At 57.5% G+C, this 25167-nt stretch overlaps 1 protein-coding gene across 22 annotated transcripts in view; it reads left to right on the forward strand.

The window, feature by feature from the left end:
• PLEC (plectin) overlaps positions 1 to 25167 on the forward strand; it is a 118157-nt gene that overhangs the window by 52602 nt on the left and 40388 nt on the right. For 2 of the 22 annotated variants that reach the window (XM_079984053.1, XM_079984054.1), the window contains exon 1: positions 3627 to 4146. The exons of 10 other annotated variants lie outside the window; for them this stretch is intronic. In XM_079984053.1, coding sequence (XP_079840179.1) covers positions 3642 to 4146 — 505 coding nt within the window. In that variant the 5' untranslated portion in view covers positions 3627 to 3641. Of the gene's footprint in view, positions 1 to 3626; positions 4147 to 4912; positions 5007 to 6277; positions 6376 to 11264; positions 11425 to 12061; positions 12186 to 18580; positions 18666 to 23044; positions 23229 to 25167 lie in introns of those variants that run through there. 10 more of the 22 variants (XM_079984041.1, XM_079984043.1, XM_079984047.1 and 7 more) reach the window with 6 other exon arrangements.

The raw sequence follows: 25167 nt of genomic DNA on the forward strand, positions 1-25167 counted from the left end.
ATACAGCCTCCTTGATGCAGGGGTCGATGGATCGAAACCATCCTCTGCTACCAATGTCAGCATTCAAGGCCGGTCAGAGGTATGTGCCTATCTCTCCAGGCACCGGCTGAATTCTTTTGACCTCCCTCCGGCGACTCCCGGCAGGCGAAACACACGAGGTCCGTTCCGGCGATTTTCCTCAGGCTGTGAGAAAAACACACCAACTGCTCTCCTCCTCCCTGCTCTCCAGCATATCCCCAGGGAGGGGAATCAGACTCAGACAGAAATGTATCTACATGTTTTATTCCTGTCTTCAGCAGTCATATAGAGAAAACATGTCTGCTCTGTTCAACAAACAGAGAGAAACTCCAAACTCCACCCATGTACATCCTGTACAGGTCATATGACACACACACTGAGCTAACATCCGGTGCTCAGTACAGAATGGACTGCCCCTTTGTTTCCATGGCAACAGTCACACACATCCTGTCTGGCTTTGCAGCCACAAGCAGCTGACTGAGCAGCTGGTGCCTTTGCTTGCTGCAGCATTGCTGCCTTAGAATAACAGAGCGCACAACCCCAGAGTCTGCCATGACTAGACCTAATGGTCCGGGGTCCCTTTACCTTTACCCAGTCAGGCTGATGACCCTCCTTCTCCATGGCTGCTGAGAAGCAGGAAGAGGGAGGCTCCTTACAGACCAGATCTGGGTTGTTTCTCTCTTTACACCCTGCCCCCCCCGCCCTCTGCCCTGTCTCAAGCCCCCGGGGCCAAAAGGCAAGAGAGCTGCAGGACTCGGCCCCAGAGCCAGAAGACAGCACTGCAGCGTTTGCGGTGAAAACATGGTTGTGCCCCCTGAGCATATGCAGAGTGCTTTCCCTCGTCCCCTGATGAGGGCAAGGATGTCTGCAGTAGATTCTCTCTCATCACCAGAGGGCAGTCAGTATCTGCTCTGCATGCCTTGGGTGGGGCTCCCTGGGTCTTGGGGGAAGCAGCAGCCAGAGGCAAATCCTGGACAAATATTGACCTTGGCTGGTAGCTCAGGAACCTGCCCTGGTTGGGGGGGGGGCAGGGCAGGAGAGCCTGGGAAAGGAGCTGGCTTTTCCTGCTGTCATACCCTCCTCACCCAGTGATTGGGGGGGGAGAGAATGGGCGCCAACTGGCTGGAGGGATGGGCTGGGAACGTGTCTTGGGGGGTTGCACAGGCCCTGAGTTGGTGTTGAGAAGGATGTGTGCGTCTCTGTCTCTGTGTTGATGGAGATGAGAGCTAAGGTGTGGCCTCGCCTCTGCCCTGGACGCCAGGTGTGGCCCTGGGCAAATCCAGCTCAGCTTCCCTCCTGAAACAGAGCTGGGCTGCCTTTCATTTTCCACACAGTTCCAAGTAAAGCTCACTTGCTGGGGGGCAGGTCCTGTTTCTGGGTGGGGGGCTTTGTTCCCAGGTTAATCCTTGAAGTGCAGGTGCCTCTAAGGTTTATTTCTGGAGGCCTTGGGAAAGCGAAGGAAGGGGGAGGGCGACAGGAACTCATGGGGGGGGAGGGACTATCTAGGGGCAGATCCTCTGGCCCCCCCTGCGGAGAAATCTTAGAACTTAGACCCCCAGAGTCATCTAGTCCAACCCCCTGAAATGCAGGAATCTCAGCTAAAGTGTCTATGACAGATGGTTGTCCAACCTCTGCTTAAAAACCTCCAAGAAAGAATAATCCCCAACATCTGGAGGGAGAGCGGTCCAGTGATGAACAGCTCTTAGTGTCAGAAAGTTCTTCCTGATGTTTAGTGGGAATCTCCCTTCTTGTCACTTGAAGGCCATGGGTTCGAGTCCTATCCTCTAGAGCAGTGTTTCCCAACCTTGGGCCTCCAGCTGTTTTTGAACTACAACTCCCATCATCCCTGACTAGCAAGACCAGTGGCAAGGGATGATGGGAATTGTAGTCCAAAAACAGCTGGAGGCCCAAGGTTGGGAAACACTGCTCTAGAGCAGGAGAAAACAGGCATGTTCCCTCTTCCCTGTGGCAGCCCTTGAGATATTTGAAGATGGCTCTCATGTCGCCTCTCTGTCATCTCTTCGGGCTAAAAAGACCCGGCTCCTTCAACCATTCCTCATCAGGTTTGGTTTCCAGCCCCTTGACCATCTTGGTCCCTCTCCTCTGCACAAGGAGAGGGAGTTGGGTGCTGAGGAGGCTCATAAGGAGCAGAAGGAGCCAGGCAGGCTTTGAATTGGGTGTTGGGGAGGGCTTGATACATACAGCCTGGGCCTGAGGCTATAATTGGAGGCCTCATTCAGTCATAGAAATAGCATCCATGTCTTGTACCAGAAATAGCCCCGGGGGAGTGAGGAGAGTGGGCAGCTGAGGGGCAAGGAGGGGCAAAGCCTTTCTGCCCAGCTCCAGCGAGGAGCCCTGTAATATTATAGGTGATTCCCACCTGACCAGGTTCAAAGTGTTACTAACTACTTGGGACCAATGTACCTGTAATATCACCTGAACCCCATATATGCCCACTGGACTCAGAAGAACTGGCACTGCTGCAGGTGATGCCAATTCCATGTGTGTAAGAAGCTGATCATTTAATGTGACGTCACCTGCACTTTGGAACTCCCTGCCTATTGACATCAGACTGGCACCTTCACTGTCATCTTTTTGGGGCCTGCTAAAACCATTCTTGTTTCAGAAAGCATCCCCAGATATGTAGGATTTTGGTGTATGTTTTCAATCTGTTCTCTCTCTCTTTTGAATGTTTTAGGCGTTGTTACTTGATCACATCATTCTATTCATAAGCCACTTTGAGGTTTTTTTTTGAAAAACGATCAAACAGTGCATATCTTTTATAAAACAAGCCAGCCAGCAAATAAATAACTCTCTCTTTTCTCTCTCCCCCATTGGTTGAACTTTCCTGTGCCTCAGTTTCCACTCCTGGGAATTGGGGAGCATGCTGGGAGGGATCTCTTCTGCCTTCTTGGGTGCCCCGTGTGTGATGGGGTGCCAAGGGTTAACTCTGCTGGGCTGGGCTTTCTCTGGGCACCCTGCCTCTCTCCCTCAGTCAGGAGGCGTCCACCATGGGGCAGAAGGCGGTCCAGCTGTTCTCCCCCACTTCTGCCACCGCAGCTGCCCTTCTCTCTTCCCAGGCTGGCCTCCCCCACCCAACCCCGCCTGGTTGGAGTGGTTTCTCCGCTTGGCCGGTGGGAGCTCTGTGGGCAGGGAAGGCGCCCCCACCCCACCCCTCTGCTGCCAACTTGAAGGAAACTTTGATGACAGCAGTGGTGGCTTCTGCTTGCGCTCAGAGGCAGGCTGCTCCCTGGGGCTCTGGATGACGAGTCTGTGGGCTGGCCAGCCCTGCTCCCCTCCCTCCCCTGCTGCTCTTGCTGCTGAGTCAGGCCTGGCAGTGCCCACCCCCAGTGGGTGGGGGAGCTCCAAGGCAGGCGCAGAGGTTGTAGTAGCAGCCGGCATGTGCTCCTGCCCCTCCCGCTCTCAGCTGCTGGGGGAGGAGGAGTTCAGAGGGAGCTTCAGCTGCCTTCTGTGAGCTTGCCAGGCTGAGGTTCCTGGGGAGGGCGGTCGGTCGGATCCTTTCCTCCTTGCTTCCTGTTGAAGGCAGCCAGCCGGCCAGACAGAGACTTTTCTGCCCCTTTGGAGAGCCAGGCTAGGCCGCCTCCTCTCCTGCCGCTGCCGCCATGGTGGCTGGCATGCTGATGCCCTTGGAGCAGCTGCGCTCCATCTACGAGCTGCTCTTCCGCGATGGGGTCATGGTGGCCCAGAAGGACCGGCGCCCCCACAGCTACCACCCCCAGCTGCCGGGCATCACCCACCTGCAAGTCCAGCGGGCCATGGGCTCCCTGCATGCCCGCGGCCTGGTGCGTGAGAGCTTTGCCTGGCGCCACTGCTACTGGTACCTGACGGATGAGGGCATCATGCACCTGCGCCAGTACCTGCGCCTGCCGCCAGAGATTGTGCCCGCCACCTTGCAGCGCGTCCGCCAGCCCGTGGCCATGGCAAGGCCCGCCCCGCGCCCACGCCCGCCTCGCACCCAGACCGTGCCAGGCCCGCTGGCCTGCCCCCCGAAGCCCCAGGAGGCCTCACGCCAGGAGTACCGCCGGAAGGAGGAGCCTGCTGGGCACGTGGAGCTGGTTGCCGCCAGGGCAGTGCCACAGGTGGCCTCTGCTGCCCCTCCTGCTGAAGGTCAGATGCCCTCCACGTGGGGGAGGCCTGGGAGCTATGGGGCAGGAGCTGCTTTGGGGGAAGTGAGTTGCAGCTGGGTGAGGGCAGAGGTGGTGGGTGAGTGGAGGAAGGTGGGTGTGCCAGGAATTGGGCATGATGTCTGGGAGGTGGGGGGGGGGGGCAGATGCAGTTTGGGGCCAAAAGTTAAGGGCTGTTTCCCGCCTTACCTTTTAGCTAGCACCCTTGGGTGCCTTCTTGATCCTTGGTGCCGCTTGTGTTGTTCCGTGATTGTGGGCTCAGGAGGAGGAGAACTTGGGGGGGGGTGTCCAGATTATTTGCCCCACATCCCTTGCAAAATCTGGGGTCAGAGGTTGCATCAGGGCGGGCTTCTCCATTCATTCTTCCATCCATTCATTGATGTTGGCCCAGTAAGGCGACCCCCTCCCGCGATTCCACGTGCCTGGGATGAGCTAGAAGGAAGGGGGTGGGGGAGGCCTTTGCCCCGGGCTCAGCTGGAAGTTGGGGAGTCGGCGCTTTCTGGGGCGCCCTTTTGCCGCCGGCATCTGTGCCACGTGGGTGTGAGCTGTGGGCAGGAGGCCCCCTGCCCTGCGCGCGTGTCGGGTGGGGGGTAAGTCCAGAGATCCGGCGTGCCTGAGGGAGGGGGCGCTGCCGCCGTGCTGACAGGTGGGCAGCAGCTGCTGCGCCGGGCTATCCTTAGCCGTTTCTTCGCGGCCACTCCCGGTGGCGGCGGCGCCTCGTCTTTCTGCTTGCCAAGGTCAGAGCGAGGCCCCTCGGCTGCCCCATGGACCCTGCTGCGGGGGAAGAGCCCCGGAAGAAGCGGCGCAGGGGGCGCCGGAGGAAAGGGGGCAAGTCGGACGAAGGTATCTTAGCGGTTGGGATGCGGGGGCAAGGGGGCACGAGCGTGGGGCCAAGGGGGCAGCAGGTGCGCTCGCCTGGACCGGCCTGGCTGCTTCTGCCCGCGGCCCCGGCGCTGGATTAGAGCAGGTTGGATGGGGGGGGTCTCTGCGCGTGATGGGGTGGGGGGTGCCCATTTGTGCCCAGGGCGTGGGTGAGACCTGGCTCCGCGGCATCCCGCCCCCCACGTCGCTCCCCGCGTAGCCTGTGGGGCTGCCTGGCCCATCTCCTGGGCCTCCGGGCTGCGGGCTTCAGCTGGGCTGGGGAGGTCTCTGGAGGGCGCTCCTCGTGAGGAGTGTGCGGGAAGGAAAAGCGCTTTTGCAATAATACCCCCATGCCCGCAACAGCCCCGCACCAGGCGGGCAGGGCTGCAACGTGTCGGCCCTGCCTTTGCCGCTGCGAGGAGGCGGAGGGGCCGGGCATCAGCCGCCCCCCGCCGGTCATGTGGGGGCTCCAACTTTCCGTTGCGCGCGGAAGGAAATGCGTCGCGCACCCGCCTCGTATTCCAGCAGCGTGAGTCACCGGCGGCTCCTCCTCCCCCCTCCCCTGGCTCCCCTCCCGGGAGAGTTTGGTTGCTTTGGTCCTGGGAGAGAGGGAGGCCCGAACATCCCCCCCCGCGCCGCTGCCGCCCCAAGCAGCTATTTTCGTGGCGCTGTAGTGGGGACCCCCAGGTGGATGTCTGCCATTGCTAGAGAACTTGCTTCAATAAGCCCGCCCCCTGTGCCTGAGGGAGTCAAAATCAAGGAAGCGGGAGGGGGGTCTCTTCTGCAGCACAGGCCTGGGGGGGGGCACCTCCTGTGGCTGCTTTTCCCCGGTGCAAAGAAGGGGCGAGACTGTGCAGTGGGAGGGAGAAGGAGGGCCGAACGGGACTGCGCACCAAACCCCCTCCCCAGAGCAGAGTCCTGCCAGCTTCTTTTGGCCATCAGTTCCTGCAGGAGTCTGCGTGCCCCCCCCGCCCCCTCCTCGTCCCAACATCTGCCTCTTGAGTTCCCTTTCCCAGGCAAAGCCTCGGACCAAATGCTCCCCCGCAGGAATCCTGGCGGCTCCCGGAGGGCAGCTGGAGCGCATTTGGGGAGCTGGAGGGAGCGGGCAGGCGAGGCCTGTGGGGTGTGGCTGCTGCTGCTGCTGCTGGGGCGGGCAAAGAGGGGCTTCCGCGGCGGCTGTGGGGCTCTGCACGGGCTTGTCCTGGCTGGGGCGGGGAGGGAGGATCTGGCGGGAAGGGAAGGTGCGCTCTGCACTCTCCGAGCAGCAGCAGCAGCAGCAGGATGGCAGCTCCAGCCCTGGACTGGGAGGATGGCCGCTACTTTATGGAAGACCTGATCCAGCAGGGGCAAGGTAGGGCAGAGCGCTGTCCTGTGGCATTTGGGTGGGGGGAAAGAGGGGAGGGGGGAAGGTGGCGCCTGGAGCCGCTGGACTGAGAGGCAGGTCTCTGGGAAAGAGGCAGCGGAGGAGGAAACATCCGATGCCAGGTCTTCTCGCCCAGAACCCAGGTGCCCCAGGCATCCTCTTGGCACAGGATGGAGCCCTGAGTGCCTCTCTGTTGTGTTCAGGAGGGGCTCCCCAGTCGAGGGAGATAGTCTGCATGGACCCAGAGAGACAACTCCCCCCCCCCTCGCAAACCCCTCTGCTCCTGCAAAAGAGCCCCAGCTCCCAGCCTCTGGGTGGCCCCAAGGGAACTTCTCTTCCAGGCTGCCTCACTTTTCCCCAGCTGCCAACAGCTGGCACCAGGTCTGTGAAGGAACACAAGGAGATAATGCCTTGCTCTCCCTTAGGTGTATGGGGGGGGGGCTTATATGCCTGGGAGGAGTTCCAAGGAAGGGCTTGGGACAGGCCATGCTTTGGAGAAGGACCCTGCAGCCCCAATTGGGCGGGAACACAAGGGGGGTGGAGTGTTCCCCCTGTCGAGAGTCAGCCTCTTCCTGCTCCTTTAGGGCGTGGCGCACCCCTCCCTCCCTCCGCCCCATCTGGCTTCCTTCTGCAGCTGCTGCTTCCAAACTGGCCCTGATTTGAGGCCTCTGCGGTTTCCCTCCGCAGGGGGTGAACAGATGTAAATGCTCCCTGCCTGCCATTCATCCGCTGGGGAAGGGCTTCAGGGGCTGCCCCCTTGGCAGATGTTGCGAGAGCACAGGGCGCCCCCTGCAGGCAAGACTGGTTGGGGTGACTGCAAGCTGTGTGTGCAGTTGCTGGAAGTTTGGTCTCCAAGTCCCTGTGGCAGCTTCCTGGGCAGCTCTAGGTTGGCTGTCCAGGAGCTGGACCAGAGCAGTTCCCCATCGGGCAGGAGGACCCCATCCGCTGCCCCTGGAGAGCCTGGCAGGAGCAAGGGAGGGGGAGCTGGAAGCTGAGGAAGGTTTCAGAGAGGAGCTGCTCTTCCAATGGAGTGACATGTATTGGCCCTGCTGAGCAAATAAAAACCACCAGCCAGCCTATCCCTAACCTAACCAGGAAGGGGCTGGTGAGGATTTTTCTACTTTGTTCTGTGGAACTTGCTGCAATGAGATGGTTGCTACTCAAGTCCTTTTTCCAGCCACAAAGTGTCCTTGCAGCTTCCTAACAGCCCACCCCTGCCAAGTCCAATCACCAGCTGCTCTCCAGGGCAACAGGGGTGGGGTCTCGACCCCCAGACCTCCTTCCCCTTTGACCCACAAGTGCTTGGCCTGCGCCTGGACTTATCTGCTTGGCAGTGTTGTTTTCAGTTTTCCTGTGAAGCTGGCTTTCTGAGAGCCAGGGTGGTGGGGTCAGAGAGTTAGCCTAGGGCCTGGGAGACCTGGGTTCAGATCCATACCATAGGAACATAGGCAACTGCCTTGCACCTAATCCTGCGGTATTGTCAACACTGACTGGCAGCCGTTTTCCAGGCCTGCCTGGAGGTGCTGCTGGGGTCTGAACGCAGGACCTTCTTCATTGGGGTGAGGGAGAAGCACCCAAGACACCTTGGGGGGGGTCTCAAGGCAGTAGCAGCAGTAAGACTACTAACAGCAATAATTAAAAAAGCTAAGAAGCCGCTGGGAGTGGCGGAGCTTCAGTTACATACCTGGGTCGCTTTCTCCTCTTCCCTTCAGGCTAAGGTGGGTACTTTAAAATGCTAGATGGCGGCTCCCTCACCTGGGCCTGGTTTCAACCTTACTATAGTCAGCTGGTGTGTTCTAAGGCAAGAGAGCCTGAATGGGACCTCTGGAGAGCCAGTCTGACTGAGTCACCCTGGAGCTTGTGCTCTTGAGGTGGAAAGAAGGACTTCCTCTGTGGCTCTCAACATCAGCTTCCTCAGTGTTATGAGAGATGGAGAAGAACTTCTCCTTATCCAGTTCTGCAGTCTCCTTTTTGAGGTAATGCTACCAGAACTGTAGACAGTATTCCAAACACAGTTGCACCATAGATTTCTTTAATAGCCTGGTGATATTGGCAGCTTTATTTTCAGTTCCTTCCCTATTGATCCCAAGCATGGAATTCACCTTTTTCACAGCTGCTGCTCCTGGGGCAAAGTCTTCATTGAGCGATCCACTGACTCCAAGGTCACACTAATGGTCAGTTGTGGCCAGTTCAGATCCCATGAGCATATTAAGTGAAATGAAGATTTATTTTTTTGCGCCAGTACTTTACACTTATTCATATTGAATTGCATTGGCCATTTTACCACCCATTTACTCAAGCTTGGAGGGCCTTTGTTTTAATGACCAAATCTCTTTGTTTTAATGACCTTAGATTATTATTGTTAGCAAACTTGACCACCTAACTCTAGAATGTTTATGAACAAGTTGAAAGCACAGGCCCCAATACTGATCCTTGAGGAACTCTACCTCCTACATCCAGTGGCAGAGGAAGGGGAATGCTGGGGGGGTGGGGAGCGCATCGCCCCCAGCAGTGCGATCCCGGTGGGGTGCCATTATGGCTGTCCCTCTGCCTGCGCTGGGTGCCATGCCCCCACAGGTGGCGTGTCATGCCCCCAGGACACGCCCCACGCCCCTAAGGGCTGCGCCCCGCCCCCAGGATGCCCCAGCCCCGCCTCTGCTTGCTCTCGCCCCTCCCACCCCGTGCCGGAGCATGAAGCTCCACCACTGCCTACACTTCACCATTCAGAGAACTGTCTGTTTATTGCTGCTCTGTTTATTGCTATTGCTTCCTTTTACTTGAACAATTCCTGATCCACAAGAGGATATCTCCTCTTATTCTTATTCACCTGAAAGCTGTTTAAAAGTCCCAAGTACGTATGTCGATGTTTGTTGACACTCTCTGAGACCTCTAATAGGTTTGTGCGACAGGACATGTCCCTCCAGAAGCCACGCTGGCTCTTCTTTAGCAAGGCTTGTTCTACTATATGGTTGCTCATTTCATCTGAGCCTGGTGATTTGTTAGTTTATAATTTTGTCTATTAGGCCTAGTTTGCATCCTGATGAAGGTTTGCCCGCTTCCGGAGACCTGTCTGTGCAGAGTCCAGCCTCTGGGACTTACAGAGAGTGCTGGTACTTCTGAATGAGGTTCTTCTCTGAGTACCAGGCCAGGACTTGTAGCCAAAATGTCTAGCCAATCACAGAACTTGTTTGTCGATTGCAACCTAATCCTGTTCATTTATGTTTACTTGGAAGTAAGGCCCACTGCCAGCAAAGGGGGTGCAGATGTACCCCTCCCCTCCACACAAATCAAGCAGCTAGGACTCCAGGCAAGCACGTTAGATCCCTGCCAGAAGTGAAAGGTGTGAGGAGGATCGCTTACATTTGACAGGCACACACCAGGCTCCTCAAAGGAAAGGAGAGAGAAAAACGTAATTTAACTTGAAAGGAAATGTTGAAGGAATTATTGTGCATCTAGCCTTGGGCAGAGAAACCTCTGGGGGGGCTCAATAGCTACTTCAAGGGCTGGTTCAGAGAGGAGGGTCCAGGCTTATTTTCTCAGCCCCAGAGGGCAAGGAGAGGCCAGATCTAAGGGGCTCAAGTCACAAGAGGGAGAGGAAAGGTTTCCCTGGAACTTCTTGAGCTTTCAGGGGTGGAGGAGAAGGCAGCTTGTGCTGGGAATCTCTGGTGAGCAGGGGGCGGCTGTTGTGCTCAGCTCCAGCTTGCAGACTTCACAGTTTGGCATCTTGTTGAGCACTGTGAGAAGAGGATGCTGGACCAGAGGGGCCACTGGCCTGATCCTGCAGGCTCTTCTTTTGTCCCAAGCACCCAGGGAGCTGGTGGGCTCTTCCTTACTGGAGCACAGAGGCCTTTGGGGGTGCCCTGGGGCTGGCAGAGGGTTGGAATGAACAGCTTACGAATCCTCCCCTGCCCTTTGATTCCAGTGAATGATGAACTACCCTTGGATGGTCTCCCTGACCTCTCTCTCCCCCCCCCACCTCTTTTACCAAACTTGCAATGCCGCTGCCTTAATTGTTCTCAACTAATCGACTCTGATTCTTTCACATAGAGCAGAACCTTCGCAGGCAGCTCATGTCTCTCCTACATCAGAACCACCTCCAGGGTGGACTCAGGTGCTTGACCGCCCTGTGGCGTCAGGATTAACCCCCTGCTGGCTGAAGGGCAGCAAAGGTTACATGCCAGCCCCGCAGATACATTTATAGCATTTTTACGACGCTGATGGTGCAACCTTTCCCCTTTCCAAGCGGCCACTCCTTGCCTTTCAAGGCTGTTGGAAGCGGGTCTTGCCTCCCGTTGCTTCGACGCCCTGACCTGGAATTCTCCCCTGGGAGACCGGACGGAGCGTCCTCTCCTGGCGCAAAGGCCAAGCCCTGCTGGAGGGCGATGGGTGGGGGCGCCACTCTGACATGAAGGGCGTTTGAGGTGGGTACGGAGCATACCCCGTCACCCCCGAACCTGACATCGGCCCGCTACTCCTTATGCGCCAATTCCTCCTAAGCAGCTTCGCCGCTGGCCCCAGGGAGAGGATCTCTCCCGGGAGCGGCGCAGGTCCTGGGTTGGGGGTGGAAGCCCCCTACCAACCCCACTGTAGGAAGATGCTTGCAGAGAGCGCCCCTCGCCCCTAGAGGGAGGGTCAGGCAGGAGGAGCAACTGCGGCGGAGGCCCGGCTCAGGCAGGCGCACTCGAGGGTGCGCGCACAGGTGCCTGCCGCGCCGGGGAGGGGGCAGCTGCGCTGTGGGGTCCCTGGCCGAGCGCAGCCTGGCTCCTCCTCCTCCTCCTCCTCGCTCCGGTGTAATGTTCTAACTCGAGAGCCGTGACAAGGCCCGTCCTCGCCGTCGCCGGGCTATTTATAGGTCCGCCTGCGCCACTGCCCCCTCCCCAACAGCCACGGGGGACCCGCGGGGGCTGGCGGTGTCGTGAAGCCCGCAGCTCCGGACCCTCACTCGGGGGCTGCCGCTGACTCGTCCTGTAGCTGCTCCTCTTGCGCGGCCGGGGGGTGCCCTCCGGGACAGCGGCTCTCCCATGAAGATCGTGCCGGGTAAGCCGTGGGTCTCGGACGGCCGAGCGGGGAGGCTTTGGCGCCGGCCGGGCGAGTTCCTGGCAGTTATAAAAAGCTTGGCCGCTGCCGGCCGTGATTGATGGGGGGGGGGGAGGGGGTATTTGCTCTGCCCACCCGGGGCAGCGCCGCGCTCGCCCTCCCGCTTGGCTCCGGGGAATGCGAAGCGCACTTGGCAGGTTGGGCATCAGGCCTGGCGCGAGCGAAGCCCGCGATTCTCCTTGCTTGCCTCCCTCGGTCTTGTGGCTGCGCTGCCTAGTGGTTGGATCGAAGGGGCAGAGCTAAGCGGAGGGGGAGGGCGTGCCAAGGCGCTGGGCTCTGCCCTGGCGAGGGCGAAGGGAGTGGTCAAGGCGCGCGGGTAACCTTGAGCGCTGCCTGCGCAGGGACAGCGGCGGGGCCGGCTCGCGCCGTCGAGGCTGCGCCGGGCTAGGCCGGGCTCCGGCGGCTCCGCAGTGCGGGCGGCAGGCCGAGGGGGGCGGGCCTGCGGGCTGCCCCGGGAGGAGGAGAAGGAGGATCCTGCGCTGGCGGCTCGGGCGGGGCGGCCGCTCGCTCAGCGCCAGGGACTCGGCGTAGCGGCTGCTGCTGCCGTCGGAGCACCTCCGTGCCCTGCTCGGCGTCGCCCGCGGCCTCTGCCATGGATCCCGGCGGCGGCAACCTCTTTCCGTCGCTGGTGGTGGCCGGCCACGCGCTCACGCTGGCCCTGGTCTGGTACCGGCGCCGCGCGGGGAGCCCCGGCGAGGACGGTGAGTGGCGAGAGGGCGCGCGGGCGGCGCTGGGGCCCCGAGGACAGGCAGTCGGGCGCGCGCCGAGGGGCGGGGCGAGGCGACCGAGTTACCCCTCCCCCCGGCAACCAAACACTGACACGTGGGCGCGCGCCCATTAACCCCTGCGTGCCTGGAAGGCGCGCCCGCGTGCCGAGAAGCCGGTCTTTTTCAGGAGAGCCGCCCCGTCGGTTGTCAGTCGGCGGCGTCTTGTGCAACGAAGGGATGATAATTCGGTCGGTAGAGTAGGGGACTCTGGACCGCAGAGTTGTGGGTCGGAGCCCCGCGCTGGGCAAAAGAGTCCTTCATCGCAGGGGGTTGGACTAGGTGACCCTCGTGGTCTCCGATTCCGTGGACCCCTGCTTGGCGGCTTTTGGGTGGCGCCTTCAGGTCGAAAGCTCTTGGGGTCCCTTCGCTGCCTTCAGTGCCGCTGGCTGAGCTTGGTCTGGGCCTCGCTCAAGGCGACCTACCTTACAAGGCTGTTGCGATGAGAGGGGGGGGGAGCAGGGGCGCCTCCTGCTGCTGACCTGATGCAGCGCAGCCCGCCTGGCTAGGAAGCCCGTTACTCCGCTTCCACTGGCTCTCCAGGGAGGTGGGAGTCTCGCAGTCTTCCTCCTCAGCGAGAGTAGCTGGGGTGAGACGCTGCACTCTCCTCCTTCGGGGCCTCCACCAACTGGCCTCTCAAACTGCCCCACTGGATGCCACCCAAGTCGGAGTGGTTTTTCTCCGTGACTCTTGCACACCGCTTGGAGTCCAAGCTGGAGCATCATCTAGATAATAGCAAAATGAGGTCTGCGGAATTAGTTCCCTTCTGAGGCCCGTGACGTCAAGTTGTGTCCTGCACTGGACTCTGGAATTACCTCTGCCGAGGCAATACCCCCCCCCATGAGATGGGGGAATGCAGGAACAGCACTTGGCCAGCTGCTTGTGGGGCTGGAGAGGGTCTCTCTTGGGGAGTTGCTTCTCTCTGGGTGCTGATCCCGCAAGGCTGTCTCCACTGCCCTTGGGGGTCTGCCAGAACCCACAAGGAATGACTGGTGGGGGGGGCCTTCACTGTGTGTTTCAGCAGCAGCAGCTGCCCACTTGGGTGGGGGCAAGAGGAGTGGGACAAAGGGCAGGTTTAGTTATAGGTATGGGGGGGGGGGAGAATGAGCAGATGTCCCCCCCAGGAAGGAGGAAGGGGTGGCAGCTGTTGCTGCTGCTGCTTCTCTGGCTTTTAAATGGGAGCAGCAAAGCTTTGCCTAAAGATCAGTAGGATTGAATTTCTGTTGGAAGCGCAGGAAAGGAGGAGGTTAATTTCTGGATAGTGAAAGTGATGTTCCTGGTTGATGACGTGATTGCCTCCCCTGGAATATTTTCCAGTGCCACTTCTGATGCCATCTGACCATCGCAGGAAAGGACACTTCCCCCCTTCGGGGGGGGGCATTGGGGAGGCAGGATCTGTTTGGGTCAAACATTCTTGTTTTAGTTTTCTGTTTGGGATGCTGCCTGGTCTTCTGCAAGGGGGTCAGAGTCTGTCTGTCAGACCCCCAGATCGCACTTCTGGGGCCACCCTAGGATGCCGCCCTCACCCTCACATGTGCCAGTGATCTTTCAGATGAAGGAATGTGGCATTTGGCAGTTCTGTTTTGATCCCACACAAATGTGTGGGGCACTGGGCATTAGAGCTCTTTGCTGGGGGAGCAGGAGAATGCATTTAAATGGCACAGTTTGTTCTGGTAGCGAAAGCACTTTGGGGAGGGGTGATTTTCAGTGGGAAATTGGGGAGGGGGAGGATGAGGGAGAGTTTAACCCTCTCCTGCCAGCTGCTCAGGGCTCCACATGCGTAATGTCTTTTTTTGGCCTTTAGCAAACCCTGTGGGGTGGCGGCGGCGGCAGCAGCAGCGCCGCCTTGTTCATTCTGTTCTAGCAGGCACAGCACATCTTTCCCTTGAGGGTCCCAGGGAACAGAGGACTGGCAAGGGAAGTGGCATCATGGCTCACATAAAAGCATGCCAGCCCCACCCCTCTGCCACACGCTCCACCAGCAGCCTTCTCCTTTTGATGCCAGCTGGGCATGGTCACCTCTTAGCAGCACCTGTGCCTCAGCTTGGGTGGGGCTGTGCCACCCAAGCGCAGGTGGCAGCCTCTGAGCATGTTTTCAAAAGGGCGGGGAGGAGCCAGGCTGCTTCTCAGGCTGCGCTTTGGGGCAGGAGGGGGAAGGGCTGTGCTCCTGGCTTCCTCCTCTGTTGTCCTGCAGGGTCTCTGGGGCAAAGGTGTCTGTGCTTGCTGTGCTTTCTCCCCCCCCCCCAGCTAAAGGCTGGAGTTGCATAGCAGTGCCACCACTGAGTGCTCTCTCCCCCCCCCCCGCATCCTTCTCATGGGGATCATGTGCCAGCCAGCCTTTTGAGCTGGCATCCTTGTTGGGCTCTGTTCCCCCTGCCAGCTGCTGCTGCCCCCAGCTGTTTCCCAGAGTGGGGGAGCCTGGAGAGCCCCCCCCCCGCCTTCCCTGCTTCTCTTGGGCCCAGCCCAGCCCTCCATGCTGCCCAGTCATGCTGCATTCAGTTCCGATTTCACAGTTGCCCTCCCCCTCCCATAGGCCCAGTTCTGTGGTGCCGTTTGGCAAGCAGTGCTGTGCCCAGCCAAATGCAGAAGCAGGAGTCCAGGGCTCAGTCTGGGACTTTCTCTGAGCATGTGCAGAGTGCATCTTTCCTTGGTGCTGCAGAACCAAAGCCCACCCTTAAGCTTGGACTTTGGGTGCCACAGGGTTTTCAGGGGTTTTCAGCTCAGGAAAATTGTGCCGTCTTCATGGTGGTTCTATTCCTGCTTTTAAAGGGTTTTTTGTGGGTTTCTGTATAATGCTCTGCTGTTTTGCAAGAGGCTGCTATACTTTAATAAACAAACAAATATTGTGTGTGGGAGATCCCCTTCTGTGGCTTAACATCTGCAGGTCCCATGTCTTGCGCAGGCCTCGGTGCCCCACCCATGTGTCCTGCTGCTGGTGATGTCCTGACTTTCGTGACACAAATGAGGAGGTTCCTATGGCTGCCCACAACTCCTGTTTCTCTCTGCCCCTTCTGTCAGAAACTGAGCTGGTGGTTTTCTCGGAATCTCTGCCACTCTGCCACTCATTCCGGGCACCAGTGTGGGTGGGGCCTTCCCCCATTGCCATGGCAGCCTCCTCCCCAAAAAACACACATCAAGTGATCAGGAAACCGCAGTCTGGTAGTGCACAGTGAAATTGGAGCTTCCTTGCGTTGAAACTGCCGATGGCGGTTGGGGACCCACGTGGGAGGGGGGCTGGCAGGGTGGGGAACCAGATGAAGGTTTCATTTTTGGAATAATAATTTTTCAGAGTAGTTTTTACAGTTATATCAAAAATTTCTGATTTGATTATACTATTAGAAATATATTGACTGATAATTATGAAATTATTGTGAGGTTTAATAAGTTAACTGTTTATATTTGGACAACTTTTCTGCTATACTTTATTGGAAGGAGAAAAACAATCATTTCCTTAATAACAATTTAAACCATTTATTTAGCTAAAACAATAACATTGTAGCATATGTATCCATGTTTGTTAACTGATGTGGTTAAACAATTTTTTAAAAAAACAAAACTTAGGCTGAATTTTAGCACACATGAAAAACTTAAAACAAATCCTTATTTCCTGATGAATAACCTTTGGCCTGTAATGTAACTTAAATAGAAAACTATCTTTAGAAAGATTCCCCCCCCCCCGGCATTTTATTTTAAAAATCCAATTTGAATACAATTTTTTTTAATTAAAAAAAAACATTGATTTTTATCCACCCTGGTGGGGGGGCACAACATTCTGTGATTTGGATGGGGGGGGGGCAGAATGGCAGGGCTAGGCCTCTCTTTATATATGTAGTATTTTGCTGCATCACTTGTGGTGGGTCAGTGCTCAAGGAAACAGTCCCTGGCCTGGCAGATAAGCTAAGCTCCCGAATTAGGCAAAAAGCCCACTCAGCATGCTGTTCATCCGATCAAATGCCCAAATGGCCCTGTAGACCTGAAGGAGCATCTCCACCCCCATCGTCCAGCTCCTTCCCTCACTGTGAGAAGTGAAGCTACAGGGAACCAGGCAGAGGGCCTTCTCAGTAGTCCCTGTGGAACACCCTCCTATCTTTTTTTTTTTTTAAAAAAAAATATTTTGTATTAACCGGCCAATCAAATCAAATTAAATCACATCACATAAATTCCGAATTACAAAGCCGAATTTTAAATTTTGTTGGGGGGACCCATATTTCAAGATCCGTAGCGGGATTCTGATCATCTTCTTGCTACTGCATTAATGTCCAAATCAGTCCAAATCAATCCAAACAGAGTTCATAATTCTATCCAGTCTTATCTTGCTGTTTCCACATCACATCTTGTTCATATATTTTCTCTTTTTTCTTTATGATCTCTTCTGATAGTCTCCTTAAGCCGATAAACACCAATAATAATCCTGTGTGAATTTTTCCGTTCTTCCAATCCTCAAATCGAGATGGTTTCCATATATCATCGCCTTCATAGATAACATCGCTCTTTCCATCATTAATCTCGCAAAACTGTCGCTCTTAAGTCCCACTGAGGAGTTTCACCCACAATATAAAAACAGTTCTATTTCTCTATTTCTCCTCTCAGACTTAAGTCCTCTGACAGAACTTCCCAATATGGCAATGGCACTTTTAACCACGTCATTCCAAAGCCCTTATACATTCCACGCTCTTCTTAAAACACGCTTTGGTTCGAAAGTTTATCTCCACACAGCCTTAAATCCACAGCTTAAGTCCTTAAAACGACATTTCTGACTTGTGAGGGGAGGCGATTCTTGTTTAATCACATAAGGAAAGAAAGGAAAGTTTTTTCCCCTCCCCCATCAGTCATTTGCCATACCGAGTCTTGGCGTATCTTCTCATGATTTCTCTTGTTCCTCCGACTCGTCTTATTTTATTAGACATCTCTTCTGTTAGCAGTCTTTACTCCCCCTTCTTCCTTGAGATATGTGCATTCCTTCATCCAAATTGTTTCTTTTGAAGTTCTTGCAGCTAGTGGCGCGAATCAGGGACGGCGTCCAGGAGCACCAGAATCCCACAGGAGGGCTTTGTGCCTAGTGCCCCCATCCCCACAAATTCGGGGGTGGTATGGGGCACAGCAGGCAAGGCAGTCCCCCCCACCATCCTGGGGGGGGGGTAGGGAGGCTAATTACTCCCATCATAGCCTCCAAATTACCTCGTGTGGGTCGGAGAGATGTTATTGTCAGCCGTCTTCCGATGCGCCCCCTAGTGGCCCCCCCAGAACACCCTCCTATCAGATGTCAAGAAAATAAACAACTACCTGACTTTTAGAAGACCTCTGAAGGCAGCCCTTGTATAGGGAAGCCTTTTAACATTTTATTATGTTTTTATGTGTGTTGGAAACCGCCCAGTGTGGCTGGGGCAACCTAGTCAAGATGGGTGGGGTACTATTGCTACTTGTTACTAGGAGAGCAGGTGGTGCTGTGGTCTAAACTACTGAGCCTTTTGGACTTGTGGTTCAAATCCCCGCAATGACGGGGTGCGCTCCCGTTGCTCTGTCCCGGCTTCTGCCAGCCTAGCAGTTCGAAAGCACGCCAGTGCAAGTAGATAAATAGGTACTGCTGCAGTGCGAAGGTAAACGGCCTTTCCATGCGCTGCTCTGGTTTCCATCATGGTGTCCTGTTGTGCCAGAAGCAGTTTAGTCATGCTGGCCACACGACCCGGAAAGCTGTCTGTGGGCAAACGCTGGCTCCCTTGGCCTGAAAGCGAGATGAGTGCCAAAACCCCAGAGTCGCCTTTGACTGGACTTAACCGTCCAGGGACCTTTACTGCTAGTACTACTAGTAATAATAAACCCACCAGCAGGATGTGGGTCTCTCCCGAGAGCAGCTCTCTCTCCTGATTCCTGGCAGCAGCTCCCCAAGGGTGGAGGGAGAGCATAGTCCCTGCGGCCAGGAACCATGGCTAGCCTTTTCCTGCATGAACTTGCCCAGTCAGTCCTCTTTTAAAGCCATTTCAGTTGGTGACCATCGCGGCCTTCTTCCCTTGTCCTTCCTTTGGCGCCTCCCTGAACCCTCCAACATTCAGCTTCCCTGGAAGTCCACGCATTCGGGTGCTGTGAGAGAGGGGGAAAAACCCGTCTCCATCCACTCTCTCCACCTTGGGCATAATTTTATAGAGGCCTACCTCTTACTAGCCTTTTCTCTGGAATGCGAAGCTTGAATTGTAGCCTTCCTGCCCAGGAAGCTGCTGTGCCAGTGGGGAGTGGGGTGCTGTCTGGCTCCCCCAAAGTGGGGGACCCCGACGCCTCCTGCCTCCTGCTGTCTCTCTGGACCACGGCGGCTCCTGCGCTTGTCTAACCTTTTGCCTTTGACCTCCAGGGCAATGGCTCACAGAGTCCTCTCTGCCCAGGCCTCCTCGTGGGTGAGCTGGAGCCTTTCCTTGCCCCAGGACTGTAAGTTGTTGCAAGCAACAGCCCTGATTGGAGGGGGGGGGGTGTCACATGGGCCCCAGCCCCCACTGCAAGCTTTGCCCCTCCAGTGAATCAACACCCGTGGTTGTTAATGTTAAATACTACATACTAAAGTGTGTGTTTTGTGTGGTTGTTGTTCCATGGACTTAAATATGTGGTGGCATCTACCATACTTACAGCACTTTAGGGGCTTGTGTCTCAGTGTGTGCAGAGGGAGAGAGTGTTCTGGGCCCCTCTCTGTGTTTCAGCCCCCTGATCATTTTGGCGGATCAGGAGCACAGCTGTCAACTTTTTCCCTTTTCTTGCGAGGAATCCTATTCAGAATAAGGGAATTTCACTTAAAAAAAAGGGAAAAGTTGCCAGCTATGATCAGGAGCTGACAGAGCAAGGGAGGGAATGGGTTTTTTTGGCAGGTGGAGGGCAAAGGACAGCTTGGGCAATGAAGCAGGCGGGCCTGGGGAGGGGTGAGTGTGTGTGGTGCCTCTGGGTTCCTGTCCACTGCTGCCCCAAAGCTCAGCCTGCTGGCGGTCTGTGCTGAATGTCCTACACAGTGCAGAATTGACATGGACTCTGACCAGTGTTGATGGAGGGTTTTTTTGGGGGTGGAATAGGCAGGCGGGGGTAGAGGGACTTCCAGCTCCTCCTGCTGCTGTCAGGTGGGGGTGCAGCTGAGCCACCTGACAGAGAGTCTCCCCTCTGGCTGCTCCCTGCTGATTCTGCTAATCCCTGTTGGGCTGCAGCCTGTTTCTGGGCAGAAAACTTCCGCTTTTTGCTGTTTGCCACCTGCCTGCCTGCCTGCCTCCTGTCCTTGGCCCCTTGCCAGGCCTGCGGGGGGGGGCAGGCTTCCACTGCCCTCCCCCCACCCCGTCAAGGTCGCACCTGCCAGGACGCATCAGCTTCCAGGGTGTGTCCAGATTCTTGACTGCCGTGGAGGTCACCTCTGGACTCCGGACAGGGCTGCTGGCTTTCCATGGAGTGCCTGGCCCCTGTGCTGGTGGGGGCCCTGTGGGGCAAGGCAATCTGGGAGGGGCTGCCCCACCCAGTTCTGGCTTGGGTCTATTTTTAGATGGCGCAGCTTCTGTCTGCAAGCTGGTGAGCGCCGAGGGAGGCTGTTTATCCTGGAAACCAAATAAGAGGCCTGGTTACTGTGGCTGCTGCTAATGGGGCTGTTTCTCCCCCACCAGACCACAGACCAGACTGCTGTGGGGAAGAGGCAGGCAGGCGGGGGGGGTGTGTGCGGGGGGGGGGGGAGAGGGACTGGCCTCAGGCCAGGCAGTGGGATTCCACTCTCCCTCTGGACATACCTGGGCCTTCAGTGAAGCTGAGTGTGGGGAGAATCAGTGAAGATTTTAAGTGTGGCATTTGCTCCCCAGGAGGCAGGGATGGCCCCCACTGGGATGGCCTTAAAAGAGGATGAGACAAATACCTAGAGAGGGCTTTGATGGCTATTTGCCCTGATGGCTCTGCTGTGCCCTGGGACCCATGGAGGGGATTCCTGCTTGCTGGTAAAGGTAAAGGGACCCCAACCATTAAGACTGCCAAAGGCCCTTCTAGTCCAGCATCGCCATCTCCCAGGGGCTGGGGCTGAGGGGGGCCCATATTCTGATATTCGTTGGTCCTGAGGCTGGTGCTTTGCTCCCTTGTGCTCTCTGACCCCATGGGGGGACCCCACTTTTCTCTAGGCTGGTGACGTGGGATTATTAATAATATTTATTAGTGGAGTTCTCCTGCCAAGGTGAACTCAAAGTGACATAGAAAACAAACATCTAAAAGCGAAATAAGTGGACATATGACTGTTGAATTTTAGAGTATTTATTTTGTTTGTTTATGTTAAAGAAAACTCAATAAAAAGCATTGGGGGGGGGGAACGAGAATAAAAACAAGGGCACAAACAACCTAGACCAGGGGTCAGGAAACTTTTTGAGCTGGGGGCCGCTCCACTGTCCCTCAGACCTTGTGGGGGGCTGGACTATATTTTGGAAAAAAAATATGAACGAATTCCTATGCCCCACAAATAACCCAGAGATGCATTTTAAATAGAAGCACACATTCTACTCATGTAAAACCCTCTGCGGGCTGGATTTAGAAGGCAATTGGGCCGGATCCGGCCCCCGGGGCCTTCGTTTGCCTGCCCATGTCCTGGACACTGGCAGATGATATGAGTAAAAGGCAGGTGGGATCGTGGGGCCTCCTGGCTGGGCCTGGCTGGAGGGGGTGTGGAGCCCCCTAGCGGCCACCTGGGGGATAATGATGAGACCCTCCGCTTGTGGGTCTCTCACCCGCAGAGCCTGCTCTTTCCTGTGGGGTGGGAGCAGAGTGGGCAGCTGCGCCCCCTGTGCTTGTGCTGCTAGGAGGGGGTTCCCGCTTTTCCTCCGCAGTTTCAGGAGCAGCACCATCTTCTCCCCCCAACTTCCACGCCCCCAGGTCTTTCTCTCTCTTTGAGGGGGTGCTTTTTGTTGGGGGGCGGGCGAAGGAAGTCAGACCTCAAGGCTGGGACAGTCAATGCCGTGTCGCGGCAGTGAGGCGTGTTGGTGCGTTTGCAGCATAAGGGCACCTCTGAGCATGTGCAGAGAGCGGGCCTGGGCGGGGCGGTGTGGGGCGCTGCTTTGGTGAGCGGGAAAGGCCGCCTGCGTGCGCTTCCTGTCCCGGACGCAGCACACCCTCCCCCCCCCCCAAGTCCTTATTCACTTTTTCCAGCTTCCCGCCCTGCTGTGCCAGAAAAGGGGGGGGGGCGGCGGCGGCGGATGCTGTTCTGGTGCAGGAATCTGGTTCTGATTATGCCAAGTGACTCACTTGTCCCTCTGCTCCGTGGGGAGGGGAGGGGGGCAGCGGGATCCTGCTGCTGCCCCTACCCCGCCCAGACCCTGGGAACCAGGCTGGCCCTGAGAATTTCCCAGCGTGACTCAGGGGCCAGGGAGCCCCCTGGGGCCGGATGCCTGCAGGGAAAAAAGCACCCCTCTCTCCCCCCCCCCCCCGCTGCGCTTATCACGCCCTTTCGCAGCCGCGCGCGGCCTTATCTGTCCTGTGCAGACGCGCACGTGGGAGCGGGGGTCACGCGGGGGGAGCGAGGCCAGATAGCCAGGCTGGCGGGCCTTTCCCTGCGCAGGGTCCCCCACCGTGTCCCGGGGGCTCCCGCTCGTGGGCAGGCGCGAGAGCCCACGGGGGGCGCCAGAGGTTGCCCAGCCCGGTGCCCCCTGCCCGGCTCGGGAGAGCTGGAGCAGGAGCAGAGGCATCTGGCCGGGACTTTGGTGGGACTGGCTGAGTGCGCCGCGAGGGCGGGAGGGAGGCGAGGGCGTCGCCGGCTCCCTCGCCAGGCGCCCGGCCAAGGCGCTGGTGACGAGAGGGCGACGTGCGGAGTCCCCGCGCGGCTCCAGCGGGGCTTCCCTCGCTCGCTCCCTCGGGGACCGGCTGGCTCGAGTCCCGCAGCGCCCAGTGGGCCGGAGCTGCCTCTGCCGGGGGGCTTCTCGCCGCGCCCCGAGGGGGGCTCCGGTGGCGCTTGTCGCTCGTCTGCATCCTCCGAGGGCCGGGGAGGCGGCCCGCTCCCCTCTCGGAGGCCACTCCTGGCTTGGTGCCCGCCTGGCATTTCCCGCCAGTCGGCGGAAGGCGGCTGGTTAATGATTATTTCTTTGTCGTTCGTTTCGTTTCTATATCGCTTTGTGTTTTCAAGTCGGCGGCAAACCTCAAAGCGGTTTACAAGCTGCGTGGAAACAGCGAACAAAACCAGAAGGAAAACAAATAGAATGAATCCCTGCGGAACAACACAATTAACAGGAAACCAAGACATTATTTTAATATTTTCGCAACAAGACCCTACAGAGGAAGATAAAGTGTCGAACACACATTTAATGCTGCAAAGTTAAGAGCAAAAAGTTATTGGAACGGGACGGGCTTGGGATAGCTCAGTCAGTAGGGTCGTGGCTCCGAGCCCACTTTGGCCAAAAACGTTTCCTGCCTTGCGAGGGGTTGGACTAGATGACCCCCGGGGTTCCTCCCAACTCTGCGATTCTGTGACGATGATTACTAGAGGAAGTCCGGCATCAAATGCACCCTGAAAACAGCACTGGAACAGGCGCGCCCTTTCCCATGGTGTTAGTTTTGCGCACCCCGCGGCACTGGGGATCTGCTGCTGGCAGAGCGCTCGCCTGCCATGTGCGCCTGGGGGCGTTTGTCTGTGTGCGCAGTGGCCTAGATCGCGGTTTGGGTTAGACTAGACGGTCTCTGGGCTCCCCTTTCCCAGTCCCACCCAGGCCTGGGCCGTCGGCGGTGCGCATCTCTGGCAGCCGGGCCTGGCGGCGAGGGGCGGGCGCGGGGCGGGGCGCTTCCTGCTGGCGGAGCCGTCGAGCCGGGCGGGCGGGCGGGAGCCAGAGCGCGTCGCCATGGCTTCCCGTAGCAGCAGCAGCAGCAGCGCCCTCGGCGGGAGCGCGGAGCCGTCGGTGAGCGCCTACTTCGCCTACAAGCGGGAGGTGCTGCTGGGCGCCTCGGAGTGGCTCTGCGCCCCCGAGCGCTACCGCCAGAACCTTCTCTACAGCCAGCTCTGCTGCGTAGGTAGGTGGGTGCGTGGCTGCCAGCGAGCGGTGGGAGGCGGGCACTGCCAGGCAGCAGCTGCACCCCTCCCTCCCTGCTGCCAAGGGGGCGCGCCGTCCAGGCTCGGTCCTCCTCGTCCTCAGCCGCGGCGAGCCTAGGGTTAAAGGGGGCGCGGAACGAGCTGTCTCCGCCTCCCGTCCCCGTAGCAACAAGCCCGCGCACGCGCGCTCCCTCGCAAGGGAGGGAGTCCGGGCTGGGTGCGCGCTCCCGACCCTTCAGTGCCTTTTGCCAGCGCCGCTGCCGGCCAGAGCCCAGGGAGCGCGGTTGACTAGAGTCTCCTCGGCTGGAGCCGCCTCTGTGGGGCTGCCCCATCTCTGTGCCTGGACTGGCACCACCTAAGGGGCGCTTGCCACGCGGGGGGGGGGGGGAGGCAGAGGCGCCGCGGGCGAATGGAAGTCTTAAAATACATCTCTATATGCGAGTGTGTCTATTGTTTTTCACAGTGCAGGGAACAGCAAAACAAACCGGCCATTCTTGAGCTCCTTGAAGCAAACGCCGCTCCTTCTCTCCCAAGTCCTCCATGCCTTTGGGGCGGTCTCTCTCTGGGGGGCGGACGGGGCTCAGCTCCTGGGAACCTTTTTTAATTACAAGGCTGCATTAGATGACTGTGAATCAAAGTTTCCCCTTCCTTCTGGTGGGCGGGGAGCCCAGAGGAAGCAGCGGCCGGCCTGGTGTCCTGCCTGGAAAATGTTCCTGGTCCGGCTTCTGTCGGCTGGGGAGGAGGAGGAGGAGGGAGCCCCTCCCGCCCTTGGCAGGCACACCTGGCAGCAAAGGGGAAGGAGGAGCCCGAGGGATCCCTGCCAACCCCAGTCCTGTGGCAAATTTGCATAAATTCCTCAGTTTCTGCTCAGGGCTGGCTGGGTGTGGACGTCCTCAGCACTAGGAGCTCGGTTGCAGAAGGAAATGTAGCCATACAGTCAGCACTTTGCATCCTTCCTGCCCTGAAGAGCCTGAGATCCAAAACACACAGGAGGGAGCAGAGGATGGAGAGGCAAGGGGGAGTGTTCTCCCTTGGACAAAAAACAAGGACCCCAGCCAGGAATACCAGAGCAAAACAGCAGCCAGTCGGCTTGGTCTTGATTGAAGACTGTCCCGACAGGACTCCCACCTGCCACCAGGGGGAACAAGATGGAAGCCCCCAACAAAAGAGAACCCAAAGTTTTATTAGCTGATAATCCCCATGTTATATCCCCCAACTACATCTCTCATACATCACAGTTACATCATGAAAGGGGAGGTCTGGTGACAGTAATCTGAGCATCCTGGACCCTGCCCCATGGTTCCCCTTGCCCTCCACCAAACACCCATCCAGTGGAACAAAAGAGATATTTACATTTCCCTGTTTCCCAGCCAAGTTAATCCCACCCTTTTGTCTTCCTCTGGGTTTGTTATTTCTGGAATGGCTACCTGTCTGGCACTCAGGTATCAGGAGGCCAGGGGTTATCACTCAGGCAGAGGGGCTGCTGAGGAGCTGAACTCACATGTCTATATGAATTTCTGAAGTTTCCCCAGTGAGCCAGTACATTTATCATTTGGTATTGTGCAGCAGAGGCCCTTTGAATAGATAGGAAGAAACTGTGATGAAGTGTTTTGTGGGGACAAGTCACAAAAGTGATTGTGCTGATTTTGGTAGTGGGCTGCATGTACATGATATCTGCTGGAGGGGCATCTCCCCCCCCCCCATACATAAATTCCTGCAACAGGAGGAAGCACCATTCCTTCCTTTTAGAATGTAAGCTCCTTGGGGCAGGGGCCTGCTGCTTTGCCAGGGCTGGCTCACCTGCGCAGGCCCTCCGGGGGTTGGACTCAAGCTCCCTCTACTCCCAACGCAGATGCAGGCCAGGAGGGTCCCCCACCCCCCACCCCGAGTCAGGCCCTGCTCCCAAGCCTCTCTTTTCAG

Source organism: Podarcis cretensis (assembly GCF_951804945.1).
Source record: "Podarcis cretensis genome assembly, chromosome: 7".
NCBI classification, from domain to species: Eukaryota; Metazoa; Chordata; class Lepidosauria; order Squamata; family Lacertidae; genus Podarcis; species Podarcis cretensis.